This window comes from Populus alba, chromosome 19, assembly GCF_005239225.2.
Source record: "Populus alba chromosome 19, ASM523922v2, whole genome shotgun sequence".
Lineage (NCBI taxonomy): Eukaryota > Viridiplantae > Streptophyta > Magnoliopsida > Malpighiales > Salicaceae > Populus > Populus alba.
In genome coordinates this window covers 10,234,941-10,250,588 of record NC_133302.1, presented here as the reverse complement: position 1 = coordinate 10,250,588, position 15,648 = coordinate 10,234,941, and the positions used below count along the sequence as shown (strand labels likewise).

At 33.6% G+C, this 15,648-nt stretch overlaps 1 protein-coding gene across 1 annotated transcript; it reads right to left on the bottom strand.

Annotated features, from left to right (window-relative positions):
- Positions 1 to 3,485: 3,485 nt before the first annotated feature.
- Positions 3,486 to 13,395, bottom strand: LOC118027767 (protein RRP6-like 2). The gene is made up of 14 exons (XM_035031225.2): positions 12,582 to 13,395; positions 10,246 to 10,401; positions 9,723 to 9,881; positions 9,536 to 9,619; positions 8,899 to 8,978; positions 8,665 to 8,715; positions 7,447 to 7,558; positions 6,909 to 6,991; positions 6,649 to 6,694; positions 6,414 to 6,501; positions 6,142 to 6,311; positions 5,326 to 5,574; positions 5,143 to 5,244; positions 3,486 to 4,659 (listed from the first exon to the last, which is right to left on the bottom strand). The coding sequence occupies exons 1-14, from the start codon at positions 13,266 to 13,268 to the stop codon at positions 4,003 to 4,005; spliced, it is 2,724 nt and encodes a 907-aa protein (XP_034887116.1). The 5' UTR covers positions 13,269 to 13,395; the 3' UTR covers positions 3,486 to 4,002.
- Positions 13,396 to 15,648: the final 2,253 nt, after the last annotated feature.

Genomic DNA, 15,648 nt, shown 5'->3' with positions numbered 1-15,648 from the left:
ATTTTATTTAAAATTATACGAAAATCCATATTACTATACGCATGCTTCCAAAAGTTGATGTAACATTTACCCGCTACCTTAAATTCAAGATTTTCTTCTCTCTTTTTTACAATAACTTAAATATAGGACTGTCATGCAAAAAACAAATATTGAGAATAATGAGGTTTTAGATTAAACAATATAAACAATTATATAGCATAAAAATCTTGTAAACTGACATCTATTTCTCTTCCTGTTATTTTTCTTAGTGTTTTTAAAAGATGCAGAGGTTAGGGCATATAAACCTCAACATTCATAAAATATTATCTGGTTATATAGTTAATTATTTTTTTTTTAGAAATGTATTAAAATAATATATTTTTTATTTTTTAAAAATTATTTTTGACTTTAACAAATTAAAAAAAAATGGAAGTAAAAAAAAATTAAAACATTATTTTATTATATATAAATTTTGATTACTGGGTTTCGGAAACATGACAATATTATAAATGAGCAGAAACACGAGAGAGAGGGAGTGCCCTCTCTCTCCCTCTCCGCGTGCGTCTCTTGATGATGCCACCTGACCTCATTGCCCCTTTATTTTTATCCGCCTGAAATTTTCAATCCTGGCATACAATGAAGGCTTCACATGATTTTTTTTAATAAGTAAATTATATAATAAGCATTAAGGGATATAAAAAAAAAACAATTACATGTATTAATCAAACTTAAAAAATGTAATGTTAGAGGGTAAAATAAAACCCCACAATTTATATTAAATATTTATTGAAAATATCATAAATATAATACATATGAAAATTGTATATATATATAAACTTCATCCTCCTCCTACTCTAAATAATTTACAATAAGTCTAATCATTATAAAAAAAATATTACTCCATCCTCCACCGTCTACATATTCAAATAAATCATTTATTTTTAATTGGATATACTTTAATTGATTAGATTCTGAATTTACTTCTCGAAAACCACCGATTCGAATCTTATAAATCTCAAAATCACTGAAAGCTTATATAGTTGTTAACTTTAAAGTCCATGAAATTAGTTAAGGTGTGTATAAACTGGTCAACCACCCATGTTAACTAAAAAATAAATCATTTACTTTTACCCATCTATAACTCTGAATAGAGACCAACCTCCAATAAATAAAGACATCCATATGTTTATTGTATAGTTAAAAAGGTCCATGCAGCCCCCCCAGTATAGTGAAAAAATCGGATGTGCATGCTTATACATTCAAGTCAATGTGTGTTTGATATTAAAAGAGTTTTTGCTGTTACTGTTTAAAAAAATATTTTTAATTGAGATTTTTAAAATATACAATTATGGTTAAAACTCGTATGAAATAAATTTTGCATGTAGAATAATTAAAAAACATCTCTATAGATAAATACTAGTTAATTTACCTTTTATAAAATTATGGTTTGAAACGCAATAAGGTATGGAGTTTAATATAAAAAATACAAGTTATTTCATTAATCAAAAATTTTCTATTTGTAAGTGGATAAAAAAAATACCATAATACCAAATAGTTTCTTACATGCACTTAATTTAAATAAAAAATATACAAAACTACAATTGAAACACAAGCTGAAACACCACCTTAATCCTTGTCCGAAGTTTTAGATTTAAGCTAAATCACCTAGTTAGAGGTTAAAATAATGGATTATTTTTTAAATCAAATCACCATTTAAACAAGGCAACTACTTTACGATTAATTTTAGTCAAATATACTAGTTAAGTTATTTCTTCTCATTTCAAATATTTTATCATATGCGGGAAAAAATAACAGCAATCACATACCTTTGATCCAACTAGCAGCGAAAACGAGCACAAGGCCTTTTAATACCTAAAGCTCCATTTGTTTGCAGGAAAGTTGTTTTTTTTTAAAGTGAAATTCCAGGAAAGTATTTTTCGATGTTTGGTAGTGTTATGGAAAATGAACTGGAAAACACTTTCCAGTTTTTTGTTGTGTTATGGAAAATGAACTGGAAAATAATTTATTCATGAATTATTTTTTTTTCAAGTTTATCTAATATATATAAAATATTTAATCACTTACAATAAAAAAATAAAATCTAAAAAGTATAATGATGATTTTTTTTTATTATATCATATATTCATACATAGCTTATGAAAATTATACATTTCATAAGTTCACAACAATCAATAGACATTACGCAGTGAAATTCCATATAATTACCAGTATAGTCACACAAATTTATCCATATATAACAAATATAATCAAATACTAATCATAAATTAATCAAAGCAAAATAAAACACAAATTTATATTTATTAGGGTTCTGTTATAATTTCGTTGTTCCCATCTCATTCTCCCATTCCCCACTCATTCTCCCATTCCCCACCCATTCCCCACACCCTATCAGTTTCTATAATTCCCTATTTTCCTTGTTATATTCATTCCCCATTTCCCCTGTTATAACTAGTTTGTATAATTCCCCATTAACATCCCCAATTGCACTGTTTCATTCCCCTCCCATTTCCCATTTCCCTTGTTATTCATTCCTCATTTTCCCTATAATTTTGTTATAACTGGTTTGTATAATTCTCCATTACCATTCAACAATTTCACTGTTTCCATTCCCCTCTCCTCTCGGTTCAGTTCCCCCAATTTCCTGTTCTCATTTTGTTTGTAAAGTTGACAAAAATCACTAAAGAGAGCAAGGGTTCATTGTAAAAGAGATTAGAAATCTCCCCCTGTTTTGTCTCTCTTTGCTAACAAATCGCCCCCCCCCCCCCAAGTTTTGTCTCTCTTTGCAACAAATATAGAGAAATCGATCGCCCCCCCCCCATTTTGATCTCACAGAAATCGATCGCCCCCCCACCATGTTGCCTCTTCATGTTAACAGAAATCCCCCCTGTTTTGCCTCTCAATGTTAACAGAAATGCCACCTGTTTTGTCTCACTATTCATAGAAATTGCCCCCCTAATAGTTTTGCCTCTCTTTGTTCACAGTTATCTCTCCCCCTCCCCCCTGGTTTTGTCTGTGGTTAGTGAGCTGCCGATTGTGATTCATGAAGAAGAAAACAGTAGCAGAAAAAATGTTTTTTTTGGGTTGCTTGATTAACTTAGGAATGTGACAAGATAAGATGAAGAGTTATGGAAATGTTATGGAAAAAATATGACAGTAGCAGAAAATTGGTCCAGAAAATTGCTCTTGTTCCAACTCAGCTTTCAATTGATTTTGAAGAAAAAGAGATCGTGTGATTTTGAGAAGAAAAAGTTCTCACTATCTAATGAGAGAATGAACAAGCTGGAAAAAAAAAAAGTGTTTTTCTTTTTTTTAAACAGAAAAAACATTTTTCTTTGATAACATTACTTTTTTAGATATGACTGGAATTCAATTTCTTTTGACTGTTTTTCCATATTGTTGTCAAACATGGAAAAACAATGAAAGTGAATTCCAATCAAACACGCCCTAAGAGTCACACGCATCTGCTCATGGTTGACTTTCAAATATAGTAAAAGAAAGGGAATTTCATAAAATACTCACGCCGTACAAGAAAAATGCTCTTCAGAGAGTTTTGAAAGGTAAATAATGGAATCGGAGGCGGCCAGTCTCTGCTTTTTGAGTCGGTCTCCGAAGATTCTTCAAAGGTCCTTCCTTCCACCCATCCTTAAATCTAGAAGAAACGTGATGAGAAAGTTTCAGCCTTCATCGGCAATGCAAGGCCTTGAGCAGAAACCATTCATCTCACTCCCACTGCGACGAGAGGATGGACTGCCGCCGTGATAAATGCTTCCCACCTTCCCGTGCAGTCACAAGCACCACGAGCATGCCTACCGCCACCATCACTGCCGATCCAACTTGATCCCTTTTCCACACATAAGAGAATACGCCTCTGATTTTCCCCACATAACCTATAGCATAACAAGCCTACCAACCACTCGGAATGAATTCCATGAAAACACAAGCTGTCACCAATGCACAAGATATTATCTTTAATTGTTTTCTACAACTAGACTCCTAACGCACTCATCGGAATGTTGCACTCCTATTCCCAGTTGCAGGAAAGGCCTGACGTCTTCTGCCTTCGCGAAATTCTCCTGTCTCATCATCCTTTTGTACTGGGGCTCCTGGAGAACTTTTTATCTTACCCACAGAAACACGCACGTCCCTCTGATTTTTGTCATTCCCTACTTTCAACTTTTCCGTCGAGCCTACACCAAATCTGAGTGCAGCAGTATAATCAAATGGCTTCAGCTTCATAACACTACTTGATTCTCCAGATTCCTTACCTTCTGCAGTTCTTCTATTTTGATTGCTGGATTGGAAGCGCTTTTGGGAACTCGTAGACAAATCTGACAGAGAAACAGGTTCCTCAACTTTGTCTGTTTCCAAAGCAGTTCCTGAAGATTTGTCATCCCTGTTGACATTTGTGGTCTTGGAATCATCTCTCTCTGGTTCTCCAATACGAGTGTCTTGTTCCATATCCGAATCATCATCCAACATTATTATATCTTGCAAACTAGAACCAGTAGCTGGGACAGCCAAAGATTCTTCAGGATGTGAAATTTCTGAAACAATGGGCTCTTCTACTACTGGTTTTGGAGGTTCATTTCTGGGCATAAATGAATGGAATGGAAGGTTCACTGAGGATCTTATCTTTTCTAACTTGAGCTGTTCCCCGACCTAAATATTTGTAAAAATAATGTCAACCAGAAGTCAACAATAGAATAAAAGGAGTTTTAAACGAGGATAAAAGGCAGTTAGATGCATCAAGATGACTTATAAGTTAAGCATGTTAAGACACCCAAATTGTGTTCCCTGGTATAAATGCGTAGTGGTGGAATTACCAAAGGTATGAAAGGAACATGCTAAATAATGCGGACATTTCAAAAGAATTTGTAACAGAACCCCAACCCAAAAAAAAACTCTTCAGTAGGAAAAAGAAAAAAGAAAAATAACAGATAGAGATGGGCAAGAACATTTCCATTCATGCACCTTCCATTTAGTGTGTGTGATACTGATTTTAATGCCTTTCAAAATTAATGTGCACAGAAACTCAACCACAAGGCAGACCACCCTAGTGAAAGATCCATAACCATGTTCTGGGTTATGTGAACGCTGTCTAGATTGTTGAAGAGGAAGCAAAGTCAAGGGTAGAATGTTCACCTTTTTATCAGTACCAAGTTTCCTCTTTGCTGCTGCACCCCTGAGAAGGGCCCCAAAAGCACCAGTTGGCTTCTTTAGAATCTGAACAGTTGCTCCAGCAACCTGAGCAGAAAAGGGTGGACATGTTAGTCTAAAGATCTCTAACAAGGATAAATATCGATCTACTTATCAAATATCTACAACCTTTGCTGCTGGAGATGTATCTGAAATATAACTACTAGATCCAGTCTTCACTCCACCATTTTCACCATGATGCTTGGCAGAGCTTTCTTGCCCACCTTTGCCAAGTTCAACAATACTGCTTCCCTGCTTCAGAAGCCCCCTTTCCAGCTGCACAGAAGTTTCAGCAGCCACACTGCCATTCATTCCATTGCCACCATGAACGCTTTTTTCTTCACAGCCCTCATTAACTTCTGTATCTTTTTGTGAGGCCTTCAAAAAAATATCTTTCGGTTATCAAATAAACAGGGCACTAAGGGGAGAAAAAAGTAAAAGCAACTCTCCAACATGGTGGGAAACATGACTACAACTTTACATCCAAGGACCATCAGAATTTCAAGCAGTTACTAAACAAGCCCAACCATGCATTCAATTCAGATTGACCTGGACTCATTCTGCTTGCCCAACTTTTCAAATCAGAGTGCAACTCTGTTAATCTCAAGTGAATAGGTTCGCTTCACTTTAAACACATAAGACCCAGTACTTTGGCCAGAGCATCAAAACCTACTATTTTTTTTCTTTTTTCAAGATTATCAACAGTTTTGTTCTTCAAAACTGTAGTCAAAGCAACACCACACAAGATAGGTTGAATTCTCAGCCTGTCATCATCCAGGGAGGGGGACATGGCCCTCAATTGAATAGTTATTAAATCCATTTCTAACATGAACTCGTAATTTAGGCATCTTTGTAAGTTAAGATTCATAATGAATTCTAAATTCAGTGCTGAGACACCTCTATGATATATATGTGGAGATCATCAAATATGTGCAGAAGTCTTACTGTTTCCATGCGTCTCTCCTTTAAATGTTGAACAGCAGCTTCAAAAGCAGCAGAGGTTTGCATGGAGTGCCTAATGATGCTAACAACAGAACTAAGGTGTCGTTCAATATATGAGTGCTTTGATTTCAGCAGTCGACGTAATTTGCTAGGTGTAACAGGCATCTCCTTGGCTTTCACCATTTCCAAACAAGAGAAGATTTAAGAGTCAACATTTACCATAAGAATGCAAACAGACTAAGTTGAAGTTATGACAAATTTGAGAAGATTCTTACCAATTTCAAGAAGAGTTTTGTTTGGCAATATATAACCTGTGCTCTCATCTTCTGCACGGGCAATGGCATCTCTCCACTCGTAAAGCCCCTGGAAATTAAATAAATGAAGAAGGTAAAATATCCAAGTTTAAACCAAACAGGAGTCTATAATAACTCAGCAACAAAGATGTATCTATTGCAGTGTTAGTTCACTCAATTTGACAAATTAAGTAAATGACAAAAGGCAACTACTTACTGCAACAATGGCAAGCTGCTGAGCATTGAAACCAGCATTAGGCAACCTAAATCAAGACATAACAGCACCTCAGAAATAAAGTACAGAAATTAACCACTGATGGATGATTATGTTCAAGATATTGTAAATACCAAAGAAAGAAAAGGCACAGAAACAGCCAAATTAACAGGAAAAAAAAGAAAGAAGCATTGATGTACAAAATATTACACAGTTCATGTGATGATACATATAATCTTAAAGTAAAATGGTATGTAACATACCCATACATATTGAGATACGAATTTTCAGTGAAAAGCTCCTTCTCATACAACTGCATGCATACATCATAACTGCGTTTGTAGACCTGTTATCAACAATCACTCACTCGTTATAGTAATGTTGTAGTCAACAATGACCATAACCTATTTCTAAAATCATAATCGACTCCAGTAATCAGGTGAAAGAAAGCCTTCCCAGTTCCCATCAAAGATAACATGGAAGAAATCAAGGTTGCAGCATTAAAGGACTTGTAACAACATAAATAGTGATGCCAAATCCAATGCTCAATTTTACAGAAATTCTAGCAATCTGCCATTTTTGGTATGAGTCTTCACTTGTCCAGAGACGTGTGAATAAAAAAAATACAAAAAATATCGCCAAGCTAGAATAACGCCAACCAAAATAGAAGACCTAGCTCCCACACAAAGCTGAGGAAAGGACAGATGATAGTCACATTCCATCCTCCCAGTCTCTGTCATCTCATTCTTTCATATGGTTGAACAATCTAGAAAATGCCTGTTGTTTTTATCAAAACCATACCTCTACCAATGGTGGATCATCGCCATTATCATGGTCACTGTGCTTTGTGAGTAACAATGCCCTCATCAAATCATATATATGCAGCAGATAGTGAGTATCTTCTCTGGCATATCTGTCACCAAAAAAGTCGCCCATTAGATAGCTGTAGAGAGTTAACATTGACTACATTTACCTAAACCAACATCAATAATAGAGATGTACAATGATGATAAAACAGCCTTAAGAGATATGAGCAAACTAGAAAGACTTCAGAGCACCATGCAAGTCCTAATTCATCCTGTTTCCGGAAAACAAATTGTTTATGATGAAGAAAAAGCTTACACAATTGGAAGATTATTACAAAAGAAACTTTACCAGTAGATGGAACTTTCTCATAAAATACCAACAATGTGTTATTAAACGCCTGAAACATCTTACTCTTCAAAGAGTGAAATTTTCTTCCATTTCCATATCCACTCTATTGTGGTCCCGGCAACCACCACTGGTCTTTTTCTTCCTCTTTTTCTAATAAATAGAAAAGTTTAACCAATATGTTTTCTGCACCTCTATTCCTTTTTTAACAATTTCTCCCATTTTTTTCTCCATGATTTCCTTTTCAATTTTCTCATTCTCCTATTGACATTTACAATTATCTAAATTGAATTTCTTAAACGATATATATATATATATATAATAATATTAAAGCCAAATACAGAATCATCATTGTTCCAGAAACAGATATCTGTGTATCAAAAGAACAGATCAACAGATTAACACTTTTGGCTGGTATAATAGAAAATCAGACATACAAATTGATCAATTTTGATTGAAATATACACTTGACATGAGTGAATAAAACAGAAAAAACAAGAAAATCTTTGTATGTGGGAAAGCTGTCACACTACACTAGCATTATGAGGGTGGTGAGGTTTAGCATGCAATATACTACTTAGTAGTCTTTCAATATCACACATTCTTGTATCATACCATGGCATGGAAAGTATCCTTGATTGCATAGCTGGAAAAGCGACCTATGCCAACTAGTTGATTATATTTCAAGTCTAGCAAAAACCAAAACTATCATTGACTCCAAATGGGAAAAATGATCCATCTAATTAATCTGAATTCACCAGCACACTTGTTAACTGATTGCATGAAATAGTTGCTCAAGACTCCAGTATATGCTCTGGGTGGCATGTTTGGAAAACAAATGACAAAATTTCTAAAATATGAATTCACCTGATCATCTCATCAGGAAGGGGGCGTAGTCTCCATTCTGCATTCTGGTATCTACCATGAACACACAAGTCAACTCTACTGGGATTTTTATAAAAACAACTACACACACCAAACCGGAAAAAAAAAACACAAACACTCGTTGTACTCTGGTAAATTTAGGCATACAAGTATGTGCAAAGTTATATGAACCAAACCATAAGCAGTGGCAGATCAAGTGATTACATGGGGACCTACTCTTTCTTGGCAGTGACCCCACAAAAGTGATGTAGAAGGTACTCCAAACTATTTCTTTCCAACTTCAGCACTCTCGAGGCCTAGGGATGGAAATAAAAGTGTTAATCAAAAGAAGCACTAAATGCTAATGAACATTCAACGAGAAAGGAGCAAAGAAGAAATTATTGAGGTCATGAAAAATAAAATAATTAAATTCTGGTAAATCTATCAGCTAAGATGTGCAAGAATAAGGGTCTGACACTTTGTTTTAAAGGGACACAGAAAATTGACTTCTGATCTGTAATTTCCAGAGTAAGACCTCTAGCCTCGCTTGATTCATAGAGGCATATATTGACAACAAGAAACTACATTTTAAATAATACAACAAAATGGCTGGCCTAATTTATTTAATGACAGAAAAGGTGGTGAGTGTATAAGAAAAATCAAATTGCACAAGATCACACGACATACTACCAGATTGGCACACCCAAACCATCAACTAGCTATGATCCCACTATGATCCCAGATTTTCTGGATAAACCATTGAAAAAACGAGTTTACAGAGTAATTGTATATGATGTTGAAATAAAGAGCTGTTGAGTAGCAAGAAAAATAAAATCAAGTGGTTAAGAAAAGCAATAAAGTCAAAGTACAAGACCTGTCCAGTGTCAAACAGATTGCAGATATATATGCCAAAGTCACGTTGAAGCCACACAATGTCTCGATCTGCTCCATGCATGACCTAATTAAATTAAATTCTATCACAAATATGACAAACCTGACATAAAAGAGAGGGAGGGAGGGAGGGAGGGAGGGAAATAGAAAGCAGAAGTTCAATACCAGACCTTTCTCTTGGCAGGATCCTTGAAAACTTCCCTAAGATATGGGCCAACATGTATTCGAAGTTTTAATGTATCAACAATAAAATCCTCGGTTCTAGTTGAAATTTGCATCAAGCATGTCAATCCTTGAAAAGATCGATACTGATTGTGCTCCAAATCAACCTAGCCATTGGATAAAAAAAGGTTATACTCCACAATTTGTAAACAAACAAAGAAGCAAACGTCAACATTGAACTGGCATGTAGGACATACAAAACAATTAAATGAAGCCATCATCTATGACTGAAGTTAGTTTACAAGTAATCCTATAAAGTAACATATATGCCCATTAATTGGACCTTCCAAGAGTGATTGCAAAATTTTATGATAACCAAAAAAGTAATCACAGGAGGAAAGCAGCAATACTGTAACACAAGGTTGTGCATTTGAGGACTCAAGAAAGAAACAAAATGGCATTCATACAACTTCTAGTTTAGTTATTCAAAGGTTATAACTAATAATGACAATTGAAATACTCAGTTTTTACCGCAAATTCATTTACACCACGCAATTTAGCTGCCAACTCCTTCAAATCCTTGACTTCTTCCACAAGCTTAAATGGAGTACTCTCTATTGGAAGAGGTGGCGCAGGCTCAACATCCCCAGTTCTTTTATCCACAAAATCAAGAACAGACAGCTTTTCCTATACACATGAGAGAGGAATAATAAGAAGCTAATTAGAGTCTTCTATCTTCAGAAATCATAACCAAATAATACAAGAATGAAGGAAGCAAAAAGCTACTGATGTGGAATGAGAATAACAAATGAATAGCTAGATCCAAACCATATCAAATTGGTAAACAAATTCCAGACAGCATCAATATATAAACAAATACAACCAACAGCCCTTCAAACCCTTATGATGTACCAAAACATAGTCGATGATGTAACATGAACATATATTCTGTTGGATAAATAGAATCCATTACAAATTGATACATAACCATGCATAGCACACACGTAATCAGAAGGCCACCTGATTATGTAATGGATAAGGCAAACAAATAGCTCATTCATGAACAGAACAGTCAGCATCTGTCTTAGCTATGAATTCTAGATGTGATGAAAACCTATGGGTGATTCAGCATTGCTTCACATCCCTCAATCAAGGTTGCTCAGGCTGGGAGGGAAATAGAAGAACCCAGCTCCTGTCAAAGGAAAGGTTTCCCAGTCATTGAAATTACCTTTCAAGGACATTAAAACCTTCTGGCACAGAATATTGCCAAATAAGCAAATTAGAAGGTATGCTGCTCTTATGCATGTTACCAGACAAGCCAGGGCAATTTGTAAGCAATGCACCCAACAGATCTCATGGGGGGCAGTTCGGCACCTAGAAAGTAAAGTAACAAATGAATCCTGAGGCATTAACTGGGAACTCTTTCCAAGCAAAAAGAGGAAAGTGGCGAAAGGGTAGAGGTAAATATTGAACAGATTATAGTGAGTTTCAGGTAAATCAATTAAAATTAACCTCATTCACTATGTCTGCAGCTCAGGAATCATTTTACAGGAAATAGTAACATCAAATAATTGTAAAAAACTAGAAATAAAAGCTAGATATTTAAGGTGTTCAGAGCTACTTAAGGTAAAGATCAAGGTTGTTCAAATTACTTTCTTAAGAAGGCTTGATGGAGTGTCTAAAATATCAAATCATAAATACCGAAAAATTTTACATTCTACTAAAATTATGTTTTAGAAATATAAATATAACTAGAATAAGTTAAAATGTGCAACTCCATCCTCCCCTCACCCATCCCGTCTTTGAGTTTTATGTCCACACTTTTGATCTATATTTTTATGAATATTAAAACTACTAAATTCCAGAATTCCTTAATATTGAGTCACATATAAAGCGATTTTTTGTAGAAAAATCAGCTGGTTAATAAAACACAGTTATTATATATAAGATAAGTTATTGATCAAGGCCATCAAATTAACACTTGATTTGGTCCATAATCAAATCAAGCCCATGAAAAGACATTTCTTCAGTGTTGAAGTTTTTCAAACCATTTGGTCAAATATCCAAAGCTCAATTACTAAATAATTGAGAATATAATGAGAATAAATTAATGCACTGCCAGAGATTTTAAAGAGTTTGGTGTTTCAATTACTGTTCTCATTCTAGTACAATTTTTTAGAGGGTAAAATTGTCGGGTGAATTTTGGAATGCAAAGGCGTAGAATTGTGTGATCCAAAAAGCAATCTGGATAACATCGGTTAAAATTGCAGCAAGAGATGCTTATGACAGTAAAGATCAATAAAACTTCTTTGAATACAGACACGATACAAAGATTACATTTGATATAGTAATCAAAATATTTAGAGATGCTGACTGATCAGAAGTCATTTAATGTGCTTGATAAGGAAACAACCATAGAGATCAAATTAACTTCCCAAAACATTTTTAAAACAAGAACCATTAGATTAGAAAATTTTCTGAAAGAGGGAGTGGATTTTTTCACTTCTTCAACCATGTATGCAGATGCTAGCCACATTGCACAATTTTTACCAAATACAATCAACAGACTGCTCAAAAATATGAATTTATCTAAATTAATTTTTAAAACTTCAAGCCTTTCCTTATAGTTACTATCCAATTGACAGCTCACAACCACAAGGGTTAACCCTGCCATACATGATATTGTAATTGGTAACATTTTTAGTCAATAATACTTGAGAAAAGCCTTAAAGATACACAATTCTGAATGCATGCTTTACAGAAGTCTAACATTACAAATATAATAATGACCGTGAAAAAGCAGATTAACAAGGTGAATCAAACCCTATAACAAAATTTAGAAATCTAAAAATGTGTAAATCACTAACCAGTGGATGAATAGCCCTCGACCCATCTTCGCTTCTCTCCAACCAAACATGCTCAAAACCCCTATTCGAATTATTAACCAAAATATTATGCTCCTCTTGCGGCCTTCTTATCGTAGGTATATGAAACGGGACCTTCGCCTTATTTCCCAAAATCCCCTTCTTGTTATCCGCCACTTTCACTCCTGAGTCAACACCAGCACAACTCGCCGAGTCATCACTCAACGCTTCCTTCATTAACTTCTTATTCTTCTTCCCAAGCACCAATTGAAACCCATCCTCATTATCCACGTCCACGACCCGACCCGTTTCCTCTCGGACTCTCTTGAATTCATCAATTGAAGTATCAAAACGCTCAAAAATCTCGTCGTTTACATTCACCAACCAATCATAAGCCTCGTCGATGTCTACATCGCTAGGGAACTGTAATTTCTCTTTGAATAAATCATTTGAAGAGGAAGACCCGATTGATTCGAGTAGCGACTGAGATTTCGCTGCGATTTCCTGAATCGGGACCTTGAATTCGTCGAAGTTGTAGTAGAAATGGAAGTCTTTGTTCGACGGAATCGCGCGAGAGGAGGCGGAGAGGTTTGAGATTGAACTGGATAAATGGGTAGCGGTTAGGGTTTGTAAAGTTTGGGGTTTTGGGGGGCATTCTTCTTCTGCCGGTTCGCCGTCGTTTTGGGTCATCGTTTTAGTGATGAGGGAGAAGGGTAGGAGAATCTTCTTAGGGTTTTAGAGGCGGGGGTTTAGTTGGAGCTTGGGCTTTAAGCGCGTGACATTTTCCATGAGAGTGGTCTCGGTGTAATAACTTATAGTGGGAAAGAAGGAGAGGGAGGTTGTTAAGTTTTGTGTCACGTGACATGAGTGAAAAGCACGTGGACACTGGTAAAAACAGGGAGAGAATGTGCATTCTGTGAATTTTTTACATGAGGGGGCGGTTTTTGGCATGGGCAATGGACACATGTATTCCTTGTGAAATTTAGGAGAAATTATTATTATTATTATTATTATTTTCTAGACATTAATAAAAGTAGTAGGGTAATCATTTTATCAAAAAAAACAATTAAACTAAAATTTAAAAAAAAACAAAAACCAAAACCAAACTGAAACCAGTTCAAACCCTTGGTTTCGGTTCGGTTTTGTTTTTTAGATAGAACAAAAACCGGTTCAGATCAGTTTGGTTTGGTTTTTTCTGTTTTGGCTAGGTTTGGCTTGGATTTTTTCCGGTTTAGTTTGACTCGATTTTTTAGTTTGACTTGGTTTTTTCTGATTTTTTTCTGTTTGAGTTTGGTTCAGTTCGGTTTTTTTGGTTTCAGGCTTATAAAAACCAAAACTAAACCGGTCGGTTTTTTTAAAATTTTAATCGGTTTTTTTTCATAGTCTGATTTTTCAATTATTATTTTTTGATTTTTTTAGTTTAATCAATTTTTCTTTTTTTCTAATCTTCCTAGACAGTAGTGATTGTTATGTTACATTTTTTTTTTAATGAGTAAAGTTTATAAAACAATTACTATGATTGAGATTTGAAACAGAGAGATTCTAAATGCAATTCATGTGATGTGTTTCATTTTTTTTTTCTTGGTCACATTCGCATGAAAGCAACGTCAATAATATCATTTAGCCAAATGCTTTGCGAATATTGACATTAATTAAAAAAGAAACTAAAATAGGAGGTGTACGTTTCTATTCATCATCTTATATTTTTATTATTATTTATAGCATTATTTATTGTGCATTTTTTTGCCCTCATTTCCATGAATTTTGATTTCATTCCATTTTGGTCATTAAACTTTTTTTTCTTTTAATTTGATCTTTTTGTGATCCTTGGATGTTGTGAGTTGTTCAATACTGAATGGTATGTGTGATTTTTCATGGAAGAGTTTGAAATTATTTTAAAATAAAAAAATCAAAATTAATATAACAAGGATTAAAATTGACATTGACAAAAAATGATGATCTCTTTCAAATAATTATTGTTCAAAGGACACAAAAATCTACATTTTGGTCTCTCAATCTTAGTTTTTGTTTTTTCTTTTTGCTTACTTACATTTGATACCTTCTGATTTTGGATTTTTCATTTACATCCCAAGAAATAAGAGAGAAAATGATTAGAGAAAATTAAGCTGAGAGTAAGCTTTTGAGTAATTATATTTCAACCACCAATACAAGAAACTTAATAAAGATGGTTTCCACCTTCTATGATCTTGAAAAAAAAATAGATTAGAATTTAGAAAAAAAAAAATTAATTTTATCTGATTATGAGGTCTTAGGTCAATTAGAATGTGTTTTATTATTGAAAACATAGTTATAAAGGTTCATGGGATGTCCTTTATTAAATATTTTTTTTATGAAAAAATGTTGATATATGGGTTTCTGAGATTCAAAAACTTCAACCGTGCTCTGATGACCAGAAATATGATAAATGAATGATGCGTCATTTAATTTAATTTTTTAAAATCTCATTGTTTTTTACATTTTATAATTGAATTACTTTAAAATAAATTTATTTAAATGATATTTAAATAACAATCCACATAAAGCCATCGTTTTTAAATAATACCAGCATCCTCCATGGTGATATTAACAATTGTGTTTCAAAATAATTATATATGAACCTATGCATAATGTTTTTAAATATGGATAAAATATTTATTTTAAATTTTTTTGTTGTAAATTTTTCATATGATTTTTCTCAACATTAATATTTTTATTTTCTTAATGTATTCATGTTGAAATCATCAATTTATTATTTTATTTTATAAAACTTGCTTTGATGATGATAATTTTTTGTTTAAAAAACAAAAATTCTGATAAAAAAATATTTTGTAAAAGAATAATAAATTAATAAGGGAAGGAGGTTTGGATTAAAGAGATATTATCGTATAATATTTTTAGATATTAATTTTAATTGCTTATAGTTTTCATGTAACATAACTAATGAAAGTTATATTTTTGGTTAAAAAAATATATTAATAAAAATATTATACTAAGAATTATATTTTTTCTATAAAATTTAAATTACTATATTTATGATGAAACTCCATTTTTATTACTATATAATTAAATA